Genomic DNA, 21943 nt, shown 5'->3' on the forward strand with positions numbered 1-21943 from the left:
TTCATTTCACTATTCTATGAATGGAGTTACGAGAAGCTGGAAAAAGTAGGTGGTCTTAATAAGTAACGTCTTTTTAGTTGATGCATCCTGTCCGGTCCAAATCATCCACCAGTCACATACAGGCACTTTTAAAATGTTTTTTTGTAGTCTTCCTGAATGATAAAAGCCTTGCCCAGAGTTAACCCAAACTTGCATATATCCAAATGCTAAGCTTCATCTCCAGCTTGTATCATAAGCTGAACTGTGCTGGGAAGTAGGTAAGGTAACTAGTCATAGTCCTTTTTCCAGGGTAGAGTGTCCAGAACTAACGGGCGTAGGTTTATGTTACGAGGGGAAGGCTTTAGATGGAGCCTGAGGGCTAACGTTTTATACACATAATGGTGCGGGTATTGTGCACGCATAGAATGAACTGGTAGAGGAAGTGGTAGAGGCAAGTGTAATTATGGATCTTCAAAGATATCCCCGAGGGACCTATTTTCATGCTGTATAGCTCCATGGCTCTTTTAGTTGCGGTTGCAGTTACCTTTGGTAGTCCTGGATGGATTTAGGAATGTAATTTCAGATTCCTACATTTGATTATGATCAAGTGACCCCTGTAATATTCAGATTATCATGTTGAGATGATCTGCAAGCAAAGGGAGAAGCATGTGGAGTTGTCGGGGAACAATACAGCAAAACCATCATAACCAAGATGGGCCTTAATAATAGGCAGATGCAGTTAATTTGAGAATCTGCCCAAACATCTTGTGCTCATTCATGTAGAATTGCCTTGTAGTGCAAGTCATGGACAGCAATTGATGTCCATGGTTCCATAGGGCACCACAAATTCAGCTTCCAAGAAAAGTGATTGTGGATTAAAAAATACCTGACAACCTGCTTTAGCTGTGATTGCCTCCATAATTTACAGATTACATCAAAGCACATTCTGTGTTAGAGCTTCATTCCTGAAGATCAAAACAATTGATATAAAAGGACGCAACATTTTGGAGTAAATCAGTGGGTCGGGCAGCAACTCTAGAGGTAATGTTTCAGGTTGGGATCCTTCTTCGAACCAGAACATCACATATCCATGTTCTCCAGATATGCTGTGTGACCTGGTAAATTACTCCAGCACCTTGTGTCTTTTTGTGTAAACCAGCAGTTCCATGTTTCCACATCTCAATTTATACGGTAGCTGGTCAGCATTTATTTTACACGAAAAAGGAGATAATGCTTCCAATGGTTCCCTTAATTTTGTGGCATGCTGTTTGATAATTATCATGTTATGCTCCATGTGCTTGAAGTAACATTTGCATATTTTGGTGCATCAAGCAAGATTCTGTTACTGTCCATGAGGAAAGGGAGAAGCGGGTGGAATTGACAAAACAATACAGCTGAACTATCATTACTCCAAGATGGGTGTCAACAAAAAATATGTCTCGCAAATATGTTGACTTCCATTTCCAACAAAACAGGAGGCTGCCATTTGACCCATTGGATCATTGCTGCCTTCCAGGAGAGCTATCCCTTTCGTCCCATTCTCAAATTTCATTATTATCCTATACCCTTATGTCCTGGTCTCTCTGACCTATGCCCATCAACTCCTTTGATTTTTATTTTGCCTTTAGCCTATTCAAAGGGTGATTTAGAGTAGCCAATTAATCTAAATACCATGTGTTTTATTTTGCAATCTCTAATCTAGGAAAAGTCAGAAATCACATGGATAGAAAAGGACTTTGCCTCTTTAAATTGCAAGGTAAGATGAAGACACATGTCATGCACATACTTCCACTGTTACCAAAATGCATTGCCTTGCTTGGCAGATTGTGCATTGATTATTCTGAATAGAACATTATGGCATAGACTTATTTTCTTAATGTCCCCATGTCTGGTCCTAATTTTTATTCACCTTTAAAATTGTATTTGGTATATATCATAGTGTAATATTTTTGTCCTAATGAACAATACCATGGGATGTATTTAGAACACTTTTCTCTAAATCTCCATGGTTCGTTTTGTAATTTGGCTGCTTTTGAAGGCAATGCTGTTCACAACTGGATCTCTATGATCAACACACCAAGGGTATGTCTAAAAATGAAAGCTGACGTGGCAAGATTTATTTGCAAGACAGATCATGTGAAAGGTCTTAATTCAGAATAGATCTTGATTTTTCATGAACTTCATCTGCACACTTCTCCCGCACACTATTATCTTATTGGAATGTTAGTTAAGTTTTGACATCCAAATCACCCTGAATGTTGTTGTTTGCTGTTAATTTTAACCAACGAGAATTAGTTTCTGCCATTTTAGCCTGATTAATGTAATGATATAGCTTTTAATTACAATTTGTTTATTATTCTTTAGTTTCATGGGGTAGAATTATTTGCTAAACATTTCTGTGATCAGCTAGAGAAGTACATTGCTTGCACTGCATCTCATGAATTTGTAAAATACAGGAAAGGTTTTGCAACAGGTAGAATTACCAGAAAGGAGTTGACTAGTACTCACTTCCACTTATGTTGACTTGACATTGTCAAAAAAGGAACCAAGCCAAAAGTCTGACTAATGGTTGGAGAAATGAAATGAATTGAAAGGAGTAAAATGGCTGAATTTAAATTGGACAATTTGGAGAAGGTAAACTTTCCTAGAAGCAAATATGTATTATTGAAGGCAAGTGGAAAGATTAACAGGTGTTTCTCTATGAAAGTTGATGATCACATAAAATAGAGGCATGCATTTTTCACTAACAATCTTTCCAAGTATTGACTGGCACTGACCTTGTGCTCACGGATTAGAATTTAAGTGTGTCCACAAAGGTTTTCTGATGCAATGTGTAGATGGATCTACAAGAGAGAGGGCTGTATATGACCTCTCTTAGGAAATGAGGCTGGGCAAGTGGTTAGTATGTCAGTGGGGAAGCACTTTTGGAATGTTCGTTTTTGAGGTCATTGAAAAAGATAGAGTCCTTGAGTTAAAGTTCTAAATTGGAGTAAGTTTAGTTTCGATGGCATCAGACAAGAACTCTCAAAAGTTGATTAAGAGTGGCTGTTTGCAGGTAAAGCAACATCTGGCAAGCGGGAGGCTTTTAAAAGTGAGATGGGAGGAGTTCAAGGCCAGCATGTTCTTGTTAGAATGAAGGACAAGAATTATAAGATTAGGGAACCTCTGAAGAAGGATATTGTGGATCTTTCAGGAAAAAGGAGAAGGCATATGTCTGGTATAGGCAGCCGGGATCAAATGAGTCTTTTGAGGAGCATTGGGGATGTAGGAGTACACATAAGAAGAAAATTGAGATCTCTGGCAACCAAGATAAAGGAGAATCCTGAAAGATTCTTTAACTATGTTGAGACTCAACATGGTAGCTTGGGAGAGAAGGTCCTTACGGAACAGAAATATTTATGTGTGGAACCACAAAAAATGGATGAAGACTTAAATTATTATTTCTAGTTTGTATTTACCATGAATAAGATCATGGAAGTTAGTGAGTTCAGGAAGGGACTGGTGACACCCTGAAACATTAATATTACAAAAGAAAAGGCGCTGGTGGTCATGAAATGTAAAAGGTTGGATGAATTCCCTCACGTTGACCAGCTATATCCTAGAATATTGTGAGAAGTAAGGGGAGTTTGCAGCATCCCTGGCAGAGATTATTCCATCTTCATTAACTGCTGTTGAGGTTTCCTGAAGACTGTAGGATACCTGATGAAGGGAAGCCAGGAAACCACAGACTGGTGAGGTTTAAATCAGCGGTAGAAAAGAGAATATGAAAAACGGGGTTTATTTGCATTTGGAAAGGCATGGACCGATTTGGGATTGGTGCATGGAAATCATGTATCTCACATCTGAGCCTTTTGAAGAGGTGACTAAGTGGATTGATGAGACAGTGTTAGACATCTACAAGGACTTCATCAAGACCTTTGACAAGATCTTGTGGAGGCCTCTAACCAGTTGACCACTGGGGTTGATACTACATCCTTTGTATCTCATTTAAATATTTATGATTTGGATGAGCATTAAGGTGGCATGGTTAGTAGGTACGCAGAAGACACCAAAACTGATGGTAGAGTGCACAGTGAAGGTGGTTGTCATAAGGTTACTGTAGGATCTAGATCAAATGGGAAGTGGTCAGGGGATTGCAACTGGAATTTAAACCAGGATGTATTGGAGAACAGAGAGACCTTGGGGTACAAGTACATACAGTGCCCTCCATAACATTTGGGACAAAGACCCATCATTTATTTACAGCTTGTAGATCAGTGCATGTTTATACATAGTGGCGTGTCCGTTCCCCCCCCATATCAGGGCACCATAATGTTTAGGACACATGGCTTCACAGGTGTTTGTAATTGCTCAGGTGTGTTTAATTGCCTCCTTAATGCAGGTATAAGAAAGCTCTCAGCACCTTGCCTTTCCTCCAGTCTTTCTCTCACCTTTGGAAACTTTTATTGCTGTATATCCACATGAGGACCAAAGTTGTGCCAATGAAAGTCAAAGACGCCATTATGAGACTGAGAAACAAGAATACAAATGTTAGAGACATCAGCCAAACCTTTGGCTTCCCAAAATCAACTATTTGGAACATCATTAAGAAGAAAGAGAGCACTGGTGAGCTTACTAATTGCAGAGGGACTGGCAGGCCAAGAAAGTCATCCACAGCTGATGACAGAAAAATTCTCTCTATAATAAAAGAAAACCCCAAAACATCTTTCTGACAGATCAGAAACACTCTACAGGAATCGTGTGTGGATTTGTCAATGACCATTGTCTGCAGAAGACTTCATGAACAGAAATACAGAGGCTATACGGCAAGATGCAAACCATTGGTTAGCCGCGTAAATAGGATGGCCGGGTTACAATTTGCCAAGAAGTATTTAAAGAGCAATCACATTTCTGGAAAAAGGTCTTGTGGACAGATGAGATGAAGCTTAACTTATATCAGAGTGGTGGCAAGAGCAAAGTGTAGAGGAAAGCAGGAAATGCCCAAGATCCAAAGCGTACCACCTCATCTGTGAAACACGTGGTGGCGTGTTACGACGTGTGCATGTATGGCTGCTGCTGGTACTGGCTCATTGATGATCCAACTGCTGATGGTAGAAGCATAATGAATTCTGAAGTGTTTAGGCACATCTTATCTGCTCAGGTTCAAACAAATGCCTCAAAACTCATTGAATGGGCAGTTCATTCTGCAACAAGATAATGACCCCAAACATACTGCTAAAGCAACAATGGAGTTTTTCAAAGCTAAAAAATTGTCAATTCTTGAGTGGCCAAGTCAATCACTCGATCTGAACCCAATTGAGCATGCCTTTTATATGCTGAAGAGAAAACTGAAGGGGACTAGCCCCCAAAACGAGCATAAGCTAAAGATGGCTGCAATACAGGCCTGACAGAGCATCACCAGAGAATACACCCAGCAACTGGTAATGTGCACGATACCAGTGTCATGGACAATGTGCACTTTAACCACATGTGATTTATTTTTCAATTGCAAATCTCAAATTGTGGAGTAACTAAATAAATGGTGGGTCTTTGTCTCAAACATTATGGAGGGCTCTGTAGAATCTTGAGAGTGGTAATACTGGTAGACAACTTGATGAAAAAGGAGTATGGTATGCTTGCCTGCATCATCTGAAAGCAGTGTGTACAAAAGAAAGTTTATCTTGTTACAGTTGTACAAAATGTTGGTTAGGCCGCACATGGGGTATTGTGTGCAATGCTGACAGTCACATTACAGGAATAATATGACTAAGCTCGGAGGGGACCAAAATTGTCCCACAAGCATATTTCCTGGATTGGACTTCTCGAAATACAAGGATAGAATCTGCTTCTCGTGTTTAAAATTAGAGGGTTTATATTTGAGATGAGAGGAAGGAGATTTACAGGGGGCCCGAGGAGTAAATATTTCAGTGTTTGGTATCTGGAATGAGCTGCCAGAAGTGGTGATGGAGGCAAAAACACCAATATTTAGGAGTCATCTGGACAGTTACATGAGTCACCAGAGCACAGAGGTATAAGTGATTAATGCAGGCAAGTGGGATTAGTATGAATCGGCAAGATGATCGGCATTGATAGGGTGAGCAGAAGAGCCTGTTTCTGTGCTCTATAACTCTGACTGTCTGACTTTATGACAGCTTCAATCTTTTTTCTAAATTATTTTCATTCTGTAGCAAATACTACGTTTTAAAAAAAAAACAAAAAAACTTAAAGGGCCTGTCCCACTTGGGCCGTCATTTACGCAACAGGCTGGTAGTGACTGATTCGTGACGGTCGCGTGCATCATCATGCATTCGCACACCCTCCTGGAACGTGTGACATCATTTGAAGATAGACACAAAATGCAGGAGTAACTCAGTGGGACCGGCAGCATCTCTGGAGAGAAGGAATGGATGATGTTTCGGAAAGAGACTCTCTTCAGTCTGAAGAAGGGTCTCAACCCGAAACGTTACCCATTGCTTCTCTCCAGTGATGCTGCCGGTCCCGCTGAGTTACTTCAGCATTTTGTGTCTATCTCCAATCATCTTGACCCCGCTCTGGGAGTAGGAGTGGGGGCGGATCCAGATCCGCAATGGCCGTGAGCCCCAGGCCAAGCTCGGCGATCGTTTGCCTGCTTCTGATCCTATTGGACGTGAGACGTTGCGCTGCACCAGGGTCTTGGGCTTGTCCCACTTTGGCCGTCAGTTACGCTACAGGCCCGTGGCGCGCGAAGATTTAGTGCAGGGCGAAGTCCACACTCCTCCACGCCACTCCACACTCCTCCACACCACTCCATGCGCCCGTCCCGCACTACCCACGAGCTAGTAGGGCGCGTAGATGGCGCGCGAATGACGGCCAAGTGGGACAGGCCCTTAACGCAACATAGATTGTTTACTCTGTGCTGAGGGAAGATCAGACAGAACTTTATAGCTTGTCTAGGGTCGACAATCAGAGCATTTATCCTAGGATGGAAATTTCAAATATTGTACAGCATAGCTTTAAGGTGAGAGAGGGAAAGTTTTAAGGAGATGTGCAGGGCAAGTCTTTTACAGGTATTGTTAGGTTCCTGGAACGTGATGCCAGGGATGGAGGTGGTGGTGGAGGCAGATATGATCAAAGATCCTAGAGGAGCAAGATAGACCACTCCTCGAAAAACGCGTAGTATGACGTGTGTGATCGTCGACGCCATTTTTCGAGGCATTTATTGGGCTTCCCCCACACTGTCATGGCGCCCTTATCTAAATTTCATCTCACTGCTCTGCTATCAAGTATTCTAATCGTAAATCTAAACGACCCGACCTGTCATTCTTTAGGTTCCCCAATAAAAAAGAAAGGTGAGAAAATATTTTTATTATTTTCAGTCGATATTCTGTCGTGAAAATGTTATTTTCTGTTCTCCCATCAACGGCCATTGGGAAACTGGGTTTGTCGGTACATTAAAGTTATTAGACTTATTTTTAATAGTTCTTTACTCACCACAATAATAAAGACAATTTTAACACTTCTGTACGATTTTGGTTTTGTAAGGGATTGGTCTCCACAATATGGCCCGCGGACACATTAGGTCCAGTGACCAGGAGATTTTTCGAGCTCAGATTCAAGTCCGAGAATGGGCGGCTGTTACCCATTATATTCCTCGAACATAGGGACATAGCAAACAACACTCACATACATACAAGACATCACAAGCAAAGATCACAAGCCCGCCGTCAAGAAGGGTGCAATCAAATATTATGTAACTCTGCTCTATCATCTTTGGGTGCAATGGTGGGTCGGGGGGTTCGGTGGCGGCGGCCGCAATCAAAGATACTAGTGGAGCTCTGCTCTATAATCTTTGGTCGGAATGGGACGGCTGCGCGTTATAATGTGCTATCGTTCCACTCTCCCTGTCCCCCTTGTCCCTGTCCCCCTTGTCCCTGTCCCCCTTGTCCCTGTCCCCCTTGTCCCTGTCCCCCTTGTCCCTGTCCCCCTTGTCCCTGTCCCCCTTTGTCCCTGTCCCCCTTGTCCCTGTCCCCCTTGTCCCTGTCCCCCTTGTCCCTGTCCCCCTTCTCCCTGTCCCCATTCCCCCTTTCCCCTTCTCCCCTCCCCCCTTCTCCCTCCCCTTCCCCCTTCTCCCCCTCCTCCCCTCTCTCTCTCTCTCTCTCCCTCTCTCTCCCCCCCTCTCTCTCTCTCTCTCTCTCTCTCTCTTCCCCTCTCTTCGCGATCTCCCTCCCTTCCCTCTCTCCCTACCTTCCATCTCTCCCTCCCTTACCTCTTCGTGAGAGTTGGCAGCTCTGCTATGCCTTGGGTCCAAAAGAGGATAGATAGAAAATACTTAATGGTCTTTGTAAGAAGATTTTAATAAGCTCTTCTACATTTAAGGTAAATTGACATATTAGAGGCAAAACGCATTTTCAATATACAGGTCTCTCCACACAACTGAAAACAATTGCATTTAAGTGATATATCATCCATTGTTCAGGCAAGTAGCACTAGGTTACAATAAACTTCCTACATATTCCAGGAATTCATCTCATAAAAATGGGAGAGGCTTAAATGCATTGTAAAATCATAAATCCATGTTGACTTGGACTAATCCTTTTACTGCTATCCAAATGCCCCATTATTACATCTTTAATAATTGACTACAGCATCTTTCACACCACCAAAGTCAGGCTAACTGGTCTGTAATTCTCCGTTTTCTCTCTCACTCTTCTTGAAAAGTGGGATAGCATTAGCTATCCTCCAATCCACAGGAACTGATCGTAAATCCATTGATCGTTGGAAAATAATAGAAACATAGAAACATAGAAATTAGGTGCAGGAGTAGGCCATTCGGCCCTTCGAGCCTGCACCGCCATTCAATATGATCATGGCTGATCATCCAACTCAGTATCCCGTACCTGCCTTCTCTCCATACCCTCTGATCCCCTTAGCCACAAGGGCCACATCTAACTCCCTCTTAAATATAGCCAATGAACTGGCCTCGACTACCCTCTGTGGCAGAGAGTTCCAGAGATTCACCACTCTCTGTGTGAAAAAGGTTCTTCTCATCTCGGTTTTAAAGGATTTCCCCCTTATCCTTAAGCTGTGACCCCTTGTCCTGGACTTCCCCAACATCGGGAGCAATCTTCCTGCATCTAGTCTGTCCAACCCCTTAAGAATTTTGTAAGTTTCTATAAGATCCCCTCTCATTCTCCTAAATTCTAGAGAGTATAAACCAAGTGTATCCAGTCTTTCTTCATAAGACAGTCGTGACATCCCAGGAATCAGTCTGGTGAACCTTCTCTGCACTCCCTCTATGGCAATAATGTCCTTCCTCAGATTTGGAGACCAAAACTGTACGCAATACTCCAGGTGTGGTCTCACCAAGACCCTGTACAACTGCAGTAGAACCTCCCTGCTCCTATACTCAAATCCTTTCGCTATGAAAGCTAACATACCATTCGCTTTCTTCACTGCCTGCTGCACCTGCATGCCTACTTTCAATGACTGGTGTACCATGACACCCAGGTCTCGCTGCATCTCCCCTTTTCCTAGTCGGCCGCCATTTAGATAATAGTCTGCTTTCCTGTTTTTGCCACCAAAATGGATAACCTCACATTTATCCACATTATACTGCATCTGCCAAACATTTGCCCACTCACCCAGCCTATCCAAGTCACCTTGCAGTCTCCTAGCATCCTCCTCACAGCTAACACTGCCCCCCAGCTTAGTGTCATCCGCAAACTTGGAGATATTGCCTTCAATTCCCTCATCCAGATCATTAATATATATTGTAAATAGCTGGGGTCCCAGCACTGAGCCTTGCGGTACCCCACTAGTCACTGCCTGCCTAATGAAGAACTCAACCATATTATGGTCACTCTTGCCCAAGGGGGCACGTACAACAAGATTGCTAACTAACCCTTCCTCATTACTCAATACCCGTCACGTACTACACGCCAGCCCATTGTATTTCGGAGGAGTGGTCTATCTTGCTCCTCTAGGATCTTTGGATATGATGGTGTTTTAAGAGACATTTAGATAGGCACATGAATATGGAGCGGTATGGAATGTGAACAGCAAGAAAATATTAGTATAATTTGTCATCATGTTCGGCACAGACATCATGAACAGAAGGGTCTGTTTCTGTGCTATTCTGATCAATGTTCTACATTTTGACACAATTTCACCGTTTATACATTTCTTTATTTTTTGTTTCTTGTTTTTTTACAAATCACGTGTTGAATGTAGCATTGTACTATTAATCATATTGGTTTGAAAATTGCAGCTGATGCTTAAATTAGAATAAATTGTGGAAATTGGGGTGTGGTTTGTGCAAGCTATAGGTTTTAAGATTTGCTGCTAACAGCAAGATTGACCAATTGCCATTAGTAAAAGTCAGGAAATAATGAAAATTAAAAATTCTCTATTAAAACATTTTCAGATGTGTAATTTACTCATTTTGTTTGGAGCATTACCCTGTGTAGTGTTACCCTTTTCACTGTTGAGATGAGTAGGAAAGAAAAATCTTGTTTTAAATATGTTGGTATTGAGATTCAGGAAGTGTTTTTCTGCATTGTCAATTTGACAATTTTAGAAAGAAATTTAATCTTTGCCTAAAATATTTTAATTGACATGTCCCCAACAAACTGTTAGGAGGAACCAATGAGTGAGGAAGTGGGTAGGCTGGACGCAGTGGAGGTTAAAGAAATGTTCATGTTTTGCTTTTAGGGTGTTGTATGCGGTCTTTATTTTTGCAGCAAATATTCAGATGCATATTCTTTCCGGGTAGCAGCAAGTTATCTTGTGCATTTGCTCTGCCCTGATACACCATGAAAGTACTTGTGCATGTAGTTAAAAGAGCAAATTCAGTGTAGTTTGTTTTCTGTCTGGCCAATAGACTCTTACGAATTTCTGATGTTATCTGGATCAGGGGTTATTACACAGGCAACTTCCTTCCTGTGCCAAGAGATAGTTTGATGTTTCATTTTGATTTCTCCTGAAGCTGTAACATCTTTAAATATTTAATGAAAATGTTTGTCTGTGTATGTGTACTAAGCTGTTCGGCCCAGTAGAATAAATGGCAAAATTATGGAAAAGGAGCCAAGAAGTTTCAAACTCCTAAAAAAATTCTTAATTAATCGGCGTAAAAAGGGCCAGGACCAAATGTGCAAAGTGGACTCATCAAGCTGTGCTCAGGTATTTGCGTGAGTATTTGTGAATTCATTATAACTGATTGGATGCAAAGGTTTGAAAGAGATGTTTCAGGAGTGTTGTGCAGGCAAAGTGATGCCTCCTTTTGGAGTGGTATTTGGCAATCTTTATTTGGTGTTGTTGGAATACCAGAAGAGTGTAACTTATCGGTATTTGTTGATGGTGCAACAATAAACGAGAAGACATACTGCAATTAAAATATTTGGACTTTGCGAGAGGATAGAGATGGGTTGAGTGAGTGCATTAAAACTTGGCCGTGGAAATTGAGGTAGAAAACTGAGGTGTTGCATTTTTGTAAGACAAATCAAAAGGGGAACTCTTTTCCAAACGTAGAAAGGCTGCAAATGAGGGAAGTACAGCGAGATCTAGGTGTTCCTGTGCATGAATCACAAGTTAGCACGTAGGCACAGCAAGTAATTAAAAGGTAAATATGTTGGCTTCACGCGAGACTGCTAATGCTGGAATCTTGAGATGCTGAAGTAACTCTTCATCGGGTCAGGCAACATGGAGGAAAATGAACAGATGATGTTTTAGGTCTGGGCCCTTCAGACCTGTATTGACCTGTCCTTGGTCTCCTCTACTGCCAGAGTGAGGTCACTTGAAAATTGGAAGAGCAACACCTCGTATTCTGCCTGGGTAGCCTGCAGCCCAATGGTACGGACAATGAATGTACTGATTCCTCCACTTCCCCTCACTTTCTACCAGGTATTTCCCCTCTACTCCTTCAATCTGACGAATGTCTGAATCTGAAAAGTCATGTGTCCGTTTACCTCTGCAGATATTGCCTGACCTGCTGAGTTCCTCCAGCAGTTTGTTTCTTGAACATATTGGCTTCTGCTGCTAAGGCATTGGATTAAAAAAAAGTATATTGTTACAATTGTACAAGATGTTGGTGAAAAATTAGAAATGTGTGCAATTTTGGTCCTCGTATTTAGGAAAGGATTTGCTAAAATTAGAGGCAGTCCAGAAGCAATGCACTAGGATATTTCCAGGATGAGACACCATCCTATCACAAACTAAAAATAAATTGTAGTCTTGCCAGTTTAGAAGAATTCTGGGTGATTTTTTATTAATCTAGGTAAGGTCCAAAGAAGGAATGATGAGGTAGATGTTGAAACATGTCCACATAGGTGACATAGTTATGAGATAAGGGTTGGTCAATTAACACTGACATGTGTCAGAATTTCTCTTGTCAAGTCAATTTTATTTCTATAGCACATTTAAAAACAACTCTCGTTGACCAAAGTGCTTAACATTGGTGCAGGTACTAACATGCTACAAACAGTGGTACATAGATCAACAGTACATACATAGATACATACATACAGTGCTTTCTCAGAGGACCTCAAGAAAGGCTTGAGAGTAGAAATAAGTTTTAAGTCTAGACATAAAAGAGTCGATGGAGGTGGCAGTTCTGATGGGAAGAGGGATGCTGTTCCATAGTCTAGGAGTTATAGATTGGTGAATCCCAGAGGGTTGTGGCAGGTAAGTTGCTGGAATTATTAAAAGAGAACATAGTCTAATATTGAAAAATTGGGAAATTGAGGGCAAAGTGAAACTGGTACAAACGAGGAGCTAGGGGTGGGAATGATCTGCTATGATATTGAATGTAAGGGCAGGCTTGATGAATCAGGTGTCTACTATTTTCTTAAGTGCTCTTAAACGTTAGCTTGGCTTACTGCTGTATTTTTTGATAGAGTTTCTCAGTCTTCTATAATCACATCACACCTTATGGCTTCATGGTTTCTTAATTCAGCTAAATTGCTGGAGGTTTTATCTGAAACTAAATCACATAATTATAATTTTTCTCTAATAGCCCATTAATTACCAGAGTCTCAATAAATTCTTCCTCAATATACAATGCTAGATCCACAGTAACAGATTCCCTCATGGGTACCCCAACATACTGAATTTAGATCAGTTCTATCTTCCCTCCCTGAATCCACATTATTGATGCTATTATTGCTAATTTGGATTCCCAGGTATGTTTGTATCACAGCTAAACTTGTTATATGCACCTCTAATTTCCTGCTTTATGTTATGTGCTACAATTATATTATTGTTTGAGAACAGACATCCAAGTCCCACCATTGTATTTTGCCTCTTGTTGCATGGCTGGACATGGCAGCCAATGTTTACATTCAGGATGATTCACCGTCCATGCTGCTTCATCTAACACATCAACATTGTCTCTTATCCCTTTCTTCTTTAGCTGTTTCTCACTTTTTCTGAAGTTGGCCAATGCTAATTGATTCAAGTACACTATGTGGTGTTGAGTTTTGGATATTATCCACTGGGTAAAAAGTTAATGATCATTAAGTGGATGATCAGTTTTAGCAACAAATTTCCCATTTCAAACTGAATTAGATATTATACCTTGCTGTGATCGCAGTTTTTTAAGAGATCAGCAATCAATTGTGATGTAGAACTAGCTTGCTTCTCAGTTCATTCCTCAATATATTACTCTAAAAAACATCTAGACATCTTCAATCTCTTACTCCAACGGTGCTAGGTCCCAATTTGCTTTAAAAGCCGTCGGTAATAACTTGCTTTAATGACTACCGATCGGTGGCATTCATGTCTTGTGATGAAGTGCTTTGTGCGGTTAGTTATGACGCAAATCAACTCCTACCTCAGTAATGATCTGGACCGACTTCAGTTCACCTACTGCCACAACTGATCGACAGTGGATGCAATCTCGCTAGCTCTCCACTCTGCCATGGACCAGTTGGGCAACAGGAAAAACATACGTCAAGATGCTGTTCATCAACTACAGATCTATGTTTAGCACCACCATCTTTTCCAACATCGTCAAACTGAGGACTTAGTCTTTGCTCCTTCCTATGCAACTGATTCTTCGACTTCCTCATTGGCAGATAACAATCAGTATAAATTGGCAACAACACCACCTCCTTGCTGACCATCAGCACGGGCACTTCAAGGCTGGGTGGTCAGTCCCTTGCTCTATTTTCTCTCTGTACCAATGATTGTGTAGTCAGAGACGGCTCCAATGCCATTTTTAAATTCACCACGATACCAGTGTCATGGATAAATAACGTGTAACAAAGAAGTATGGAAGGAGATTAATAATCTAGTTGAGTGATGCCATGAATCTGGTTCTCAACATTATCAAGACCAAAGGGCTGACTATTGACCAGGATTTGAAAACCAAGGGATTATGCACCTGTTTTCATTGGCAGGGCTGCTGTAAAGATAATCAACAGCTTCAAGTTCGTTGGCATTCACGTTTCAGAAGATTTGTGGGTCCAGCACATTGATGCAATCACAAAATAAGTTCATCAATGGAGACGCAAGAAACTGCAGATGCTCGAATCGTGGAGTTATGGGGGAACAAAGGCAATTTTTTTACCATGAGAGTTGATTGTGTTGAGATATGTGGAGCTCCCACCAAATTCGGTGGTACAATTTCACAATTTCCATTGCTTAAATTATGGATGAAACAAAATAAGACGGAGTGTAAGTAGGAAATTACGAAGCCACATTGGAATTTGGGAAATAAGTTAAGGGAAGTATTGACACAAAGTCTTAATTCAGCATTAGAATAAAAATATTTGTCTTTAATAGTATTAAGCATGTTATGGTGGAGACTGAAATATATCTGGTATCAAAATTAAAGACACTAATCATCACCAATTGGAGGGCAGAAATTATAAAATAAAATGAAATCCAAGTACTCGTCTGAGGCTAGGGTGCTCCTTCAATTCCACTCTCCTAGGAAGCAAGTTTCTAATCATTTCCACTTGCTGCATTAAAAAAAAAGTTCTTCCTCACAGCCTCTTGTTCTTCTTGCCGAAAACCTTAAATCTGTGGTTTGCAATGCTCAATGAATGGGAATAGATTTTTCTTATCTATGTCTGGTATAATCCCCATAAAATCTCCTTTAAATCCTCCTTTGCTCCCCGGAGAACAATCTCGCCCCTCTGATTTAACCTCTGCTAAGATCCTTCATCCTTAGAATGATTCTGGTTAATCCCCTCTGCATCTGCTCCAGGGTCTTCACATTCTTCACATCCTTCCTCACGTGCGGTGACCAAAACTGGATGCACAACTTTTGCTGTGGCCCAATTAGAACTTTATTTAGATTTAGTTCTCAATTTTGCATTGATTTTGTACTCAAAATCCTTATTTATGAAGCACGGGATTCTATGTTTCTCTGACTGCTCTCACACTCTTCAAATATCCATGCATGTGAACATGCAGTTCCCTCTTGGCCAGCATGCTCTTTAGAATTGTATAATTTACTTTGTGTTGCCTCTCCTGACCCTTCTGCTAAGAAGACCCTCGCCCTTCTTGGAATTAAATACCATCTGCCACTTTGCAAACTAATCTGTGGTGTTGCAGCTTATTGATCTTGTCCTCATTGTTTCCAACGCCTCCAAATTTGATATAATCGGCAGAATCTGAAGTTGTGCTGTGATTTGTATACATTAATTAGGAATGTTATAACATTTTGAGATTTTTAAAATCAAGTCTGTAATTTATCTCATCGGATAAAACATAAAAATAACTTTAATTTGATACCTAATTCACTTTCATATCTTCAGTATTAAAAAAAGTTATGGTCGTTTTCATACTTGGAAATTAGCATTTTGTTCCCTATTGCTTTTCCATTGACAACACAAAAGCTGTGATCGAGGACAGTCAAAAGCCCAACTTTCTTAAAAATTAAGAATTCTGAATGAAATTTTCAGTTATTATAGATTGAAGCATTCTGAAAAACAAATATGAACTATCTTTCTTGGATGACCTGCATTAAAGCATATAATTAGTTAGTTACCTAATTGTAGCTAATTACAAAATTGACCGTTGTGACGGAAATAAACACCCAGACTGCCTTGAAAATTCAAAAATGTGATATTCTCAAGATCAGAACTTTAATATTATTGTATTATACGCTGTAAGTCCGTAACAGATAGGTAAAGAAATCACAATTTCTAGCAAAAGACCAAGTCTTTATGGAGAAGATCAGTTGCTAGCTGGTACATTGGCATATCATATTCAGTAGCATCATCATACTCCACAGATTGTAACCAGTAAACAACTCTGTACACCTTGTTTTTCCTCAACTTTTCAATTTTGGCATTGTAAACTACAAGATTTTGGTCTTCAAACCATGCATGACATGCCTTTCTGCTCACTACTTTCCCATTAAGAATGTCCTGTACATCATCACATTTGTAGTAGTCTCTACGAATGCTGTCTAAATCAGTTTCTTTTCTTGGGCATTTGGATTGACAATTTTGCATTTCTTCTTCAGAGACATCTGTTTAAAATGTAAAGAAAAAAAAACACTGAACAGCATTAACAGAAACAAGTTATTATTTGCAGTTTTAGAAAAAAAGGTAGCAATGATAAAGTTAAACGCTAAAATAAATAGTAAATACCCAACAAAAAATTACTACTCCTCATTTACTTCTAAATCTAGGGGTACAGCTATTCTTATTAGAAAAGGTATTCCTTTTAAATTAAAGAATACTATATCAGATAAAGAGGGAAGGTATATTATAGTTTCGGGAGAAATTTGTGCAACCCCACTAACTTTGATAAATATTTATGCTCCGAATTTTGATAACCCCCAATTTTTTGATAAAATTATAGACATAATATCAGAGTTTAATTACCAAAATGTGATAATAGGGGGGGGATTTTAACTGTGTTTTAGATTCATATCTAGATAAATCAGCAAAACAAAAGAAGAGTAATTTAAAATCTAAGACTAGCGAACTTCTAAATACATATATTAAAAATACTAATATAATAGATGTATGGAGATCTGCTAATCCAGTTGGAAGGGAATACTCGTTTTACTCTTCGGTACATAAAACTTATTCAAGAATTTATTATTTTTTAGTGGATATGAAATTAATGCCATATACAGACAATCCAACATACCACATTAGTAGTATCTCAGATCACTCTCCGTTGACATTTGCAGTAAAATTTGAGGGAATGCCGGGTAAAAAAAATTTTTGGAGGTTTAATACACATATTTTAAATGATGTGCAAGGCTATCAATATTTAAAACAACAAATGAAACTTTTTTTCGATACAAATGATATACCAGGTACTTGGCCGTCTTTATTATGGGAAACTTTTAAGGCATTTATGAGAGGAATTATAATTTCATATCAAAGTTTTCAAAATAAAAAGAATAAGACAGAACAAATGTTGTTAGAACAAGAAATCAGGGAGTTAGTTAGATAATGCCAAAGATTCCACGACAGATAAACACAATAAGATAATATTACTGAAATTTAAACTTAATCGAATTTTATCGGCAAGAGTAATAAGACTATTCCAAATTACAAAACAGGAACATTTTGAGTTTGGTGACAAACCACATAAGCTTTTAGCTCGCCAATTGAAAAAACAAGAAAAGGAAAATACTATAACCAAAATTAAATCAGAGAAAGGTGATATACTAATACTACCTAAAGATATTAATAATAGATTTGTTCAATTTTACCAAAACTTATATACATCTAAAATTAAAATAGAAGATAGTAAAATAAAAAAATTGCTAGATAACTGTAATCTTCCAATACTGGACCTTTTGGAACAAGAGGAACTAGGAGCTCAAATTACAATCAAAGAAATTGGTGAAACAATAAAATCGCTGAAAAATGGTAAGACACCGGGACCAGATGGTTTTAATAATGAATTTTATAAAAAATTTCATGAGATAACGGTCCCTTATTCATTTAATTTATACTCCCATGCTTTTAAAGAAAACAAACTACCTGAAACACTAACAGAATCAACAATTACGCTTATTCCAAAAAAAGATAAAGATTTAGAAGATCCGGGCTCGTACAGAGCTATATCACTTTTAATTACAGATCAGAAAATTTTAGCAAAGATTTTAGCAAGAAGATTAAGCAAATATATTAGTAAATTGATAAACCCTGATCAAACGGGGTTTATACCCAAAAGATACTCATTTAATAATCTGAGACGCCTGTTTAATATAATGTACTCGCATAAAGTAGAGGAAGAAGATATATCAATTATTTCTTTGGATGCAGAGAAAGCATTTGATCAGGTAGAGTGGCAATATATAAAGTACTGCAGAAATTTAATATGGGAGAGAATTTTATAACATGGGTAAAATTATATGATAAACCGATGGCAAGAATTTTAACTAGTTACATGTTATCTCAAATATTTCAACTATCAAGGGGTAATAGGCAGGGATGTGCATTATCACCCCTGCTATTTGCCCTTATGATAGAACCCCTGGCTGAAAGTGTAAGAATTCATCCGAATAGTCAGGGCTAAAATACCAGGGACTCAAAGAATAAAATCTCATTATATGCAGATTATATACTTTTATATATTACAAAGTCACAAACGAGCATACCAAATTTATTAAACTTAATAGAGGAATTTGGGTCTTTTTCTGGATATAGAATAAACTGGAATAAAAGTGAAATCATGACATTAAAACCTCAAGAACCTACACACTTATTGAAGTTCCCCTTTAAAATCGCAACAGAAAAATTTAAATATTTGGGTATTCAGATTACTAGAAAATATAAAGCATTATTCAACGCTAATTTCATACCTTTATTAAATAAACTTAATACGCTGATTAAATTTTGGAAAACACTTCCCTTATTATTAGGTAGAATAAATGCAATAAAAATGATCTTCCTACCATAATTACTATACCTATTTCAGTCTATACCGGTGTGTATATATACCAAAATATTTTTTTTTTTAAATTAGACTCTAATATTACTAATTATATTTGGGACTATAGATCACATAGAATCACAAAAAAACACTTATGTAAACCAAAACAGGTCGGGGGACTTTCATTTCCGAATTTTATGTATTATTACTGGGCAGTGCATATTAAGAATATGATTTATTGGTTGGATAGGTCTACCCAACAGACAGAATGGATAAAAATGGAGAAGGAGGATTGCCATTCTTGTAATATAGGAACGATCCTCTTCTCCCCCAAAAAACTGAATAACACAATATATAAGAAGAACCCAATTATATATGGTACAATAAGAATTTGGAAACAAATAAAATTATATTTAAAATTAAGAAATCTATCATTGTTAATGCCAATAGCGAATAACCCTTTATTTAAACCATCTCTTATTGATAAGACATATAACCAATGGGAAAGTCTCGGAATTAGAAGGATCGGGGATATGTACGAAATGGGAAACCTACTATCATTCTAACAATTACAATTAAAATTTAAATTGAAAAACAACCAATATTTTAAATATCTTCAGATTTGCGATTTCATGAAAAAATATATACAAGGATATCAAAAAATAACATCTGAAGTATTGGAAGAAGCAATGAATATTGAAGCTGACTCACAAAAATTAATATCATATTTATATAATAGTATTCTAAATATAGACCTACCATCGACAGAGGTACTTAGAGAAGAGTGGGAACGGGAACTAATGATAAAAATCACGAAGGTTACATGGGAAAAATACTTGATATATATTCACAAATGTTCAATTAATGTAAGACATAATCTAATTCAATTTAAAATTGTACATAGATTATATTATTCAAAAACAAGATTGAACAAATTTTATCCAAATATATCTGCCACTTGTGATAAATGTCTAGCCCAAAATGCAACTATAACACACTCCTTAGTTTCCTGCATAAAACTTTATAGATTTTGGAATGATATTTTTGAAATATTTACAAAATTATTCAAGACAAGAATGGAACCTAATACTGAAATAATAATAATAATAATAATAATAATGTTTATTTATATAGCACTTTTCAACAAAACCAATATTTGAACCAAAGTGCTTTACAGAGATTGATTCAATTAATTGAACAGATCAAATGTCAATAAATCCATACAAAACAAAAAAGAGAAAAAAGAAAAAAAAATTTATGATTATATTTGGCGTAATGGAAGATGGGAATAAATTGAACACATCTCAAAATCTATTCGTTAACTATGGTTTAATAATAGCAAAAAAATTAATACTTAAATTTTGGACGGGTACATCAATACCAACGCTTAAAATGTGGATTGCAAGTATGTTGGACACCGCTCATCTTGAGGAAATGCGATTCCTCCTAATGGATAAATCAAACCAATTCATAACGAGTTGGTCTCCATTCGTCGTTTTTTTGGAATCATATGGTGCAACACAATTGTAAATGAACTGTTTCAGGACTGGACGAGGGTTGGTCAAGATTCACACACTATATATTTCACATCTTTCTATCCTTTACTATCTAACTTCTTTTTCTTATTCTAATCTTTTTTCAATGTAACAAAAAAAAAAGTTGTACATAAAATGTATTATGAAAATATATATTAGGCAATTTGGTGCCATATGACTGTACTTCTAATAAAATAAAAATAAAAAAAATAAAAAAAATAATTAATATTCATCAGTTTCAACAAATCAATTAAATTCATCTAATCAATTAAATTAATCTAAATTCAATTACTAGATCTAAACATCTATCCATTTCTTAAGAAAAGGCTAAAAAAATTAAATAGCCGAAGTATCCAAATAACAAACTGATCCCATTCACACAAGAATTTACAATATAACATGATTTTTAAATCTCACTTTGTCATGAATTTATATGCCAAATGGAAGGAATGTTTAATTCCCATAAATTAATCCAGAAACATTCACTCTCAAGATAATCAAAATCATTATTTTTTGCACAATACTTCAGACCAAAACTGTACTGTGGATATTTAGTATGAATATATTGACCATGCATAGACAATAACACAAAATATAGATGATCTAGATATTCTTATGATATGATTGTGCAAAAAAAATAATGATTTTGATTATCTTGAGAGTGGATGTTTCTGTAATGTGATCGATTGGAATATTGCCGTTGCCATAAATTTTAAGCCCATATTGGCAGGCAAGACACGGCCGATTCGTATGTGGGCCTAAATAAGATTTCTCGCATCATAAGATTAAATGAAGCCACACCAAAAAGCAACATAATATGTTAAATAAACGGCATACCTTTTGTTTTGTCCTGATATTGCGATCCATGAAGTTGAAGGCGTTGAAGCCGTTCTTAGTCGTGTTTAAGTTCAATCCAGCGACGCGATGGTCCAGCAAATTTTTTTTTTAACCCGGGAAGGGAAGCGCGTACGATTTTTCTTCATCAGCTAGCAGCCTGAGGAAATCCCTCTCCGACAACCAATACAAACCTGCATTTTAATCCCCCCCCAAAGCCTCTGGAACCGCACGCACAAGCAGTGGCAGAGCTGGAGCGCCGCTGATGGTAGGTTTTGTAACAACGTTACATTAATTGGATATTGTAGATATGAGACCACAAAACAAAAGGCGAGTGGTTCGACAGCAACCTTGGTGAACATAACAGTCGAATATAATACAGTATGAAAATAACCAATTACCACAGCTCAGTGCTTTCCCTTTTAATTTGGCTGATGTGACTTTTTTTGGAAATCAGTTTTGCTAACCAGTCTTTGATGTGATACTTTGTCAAATGCTTTCTTAAAATCCATATACATGGAACATGTACAGCAGAGGAACAGGCACCTCGTTCCACATATATGTTCTGTGTATTTTAAAAAACATACCCAGCACTTGTCTTTTAAACTTTGGCCCTCTCACCTTAAAGTTGTGCTCTCCATTTTTTTGCCATTTCTCCCCTGGAAAAAAGATCCTGACTCTCCACCGTATCTATAATTTTCTGTACTTCTATCAGGTTATCTCTCAACCTCCAGGGCTCCAGTGAAAATAATCTTAGTCTGTCCAACCTTTACTTGTAGCTAATACCT

General features: G+C 38.1%; 1 protein-coding gene across 3 annotated transcripts in view; it reads left to right on the forward strand.

Moving 5' to 3' along the window:
• The window catches only part of rps6ka1 (ribosomal protein S6 kinase a, polypeptide 1), a 115541-nt gene that overhangs the window by 56939 nt on the left and 36659 nt on the right, over window positions 1–21943 (forward strand). For 2 of the 3 annotated variants that reach the window (XM_055656420.1, XM_055656422.1), the window contains one exon: window positions 1682–1735. The exons of the other annotated variant lie outside the window; for it this stretch is intronic. In XM_055656420.1, the coding sequence (XP_055512395.1) occupies window positions 1682–1735 (54 nt within the window). The remainder of the gene's footprint in view (window positions 1–1681; window positions 1736–21943) is intronic. 3 annotated transcript variants of the gene reach the window in all.

This window comes from Leucoraja erinacea, chromosome 26 (assembly GCF_028641065.1).
Source record: "Leucoraja erinacea ecotype New England chromosome 26, Leri_hhj_1, whole genome shotgun sequence".
In the NCBI taxonomy this organism is placed as follows: Eukaryota; Metazoa; Chordata; class Chondrichthyes; order Rajiformes; family Rajidae; genus Leucoraja; species Leucoraja erinaceus.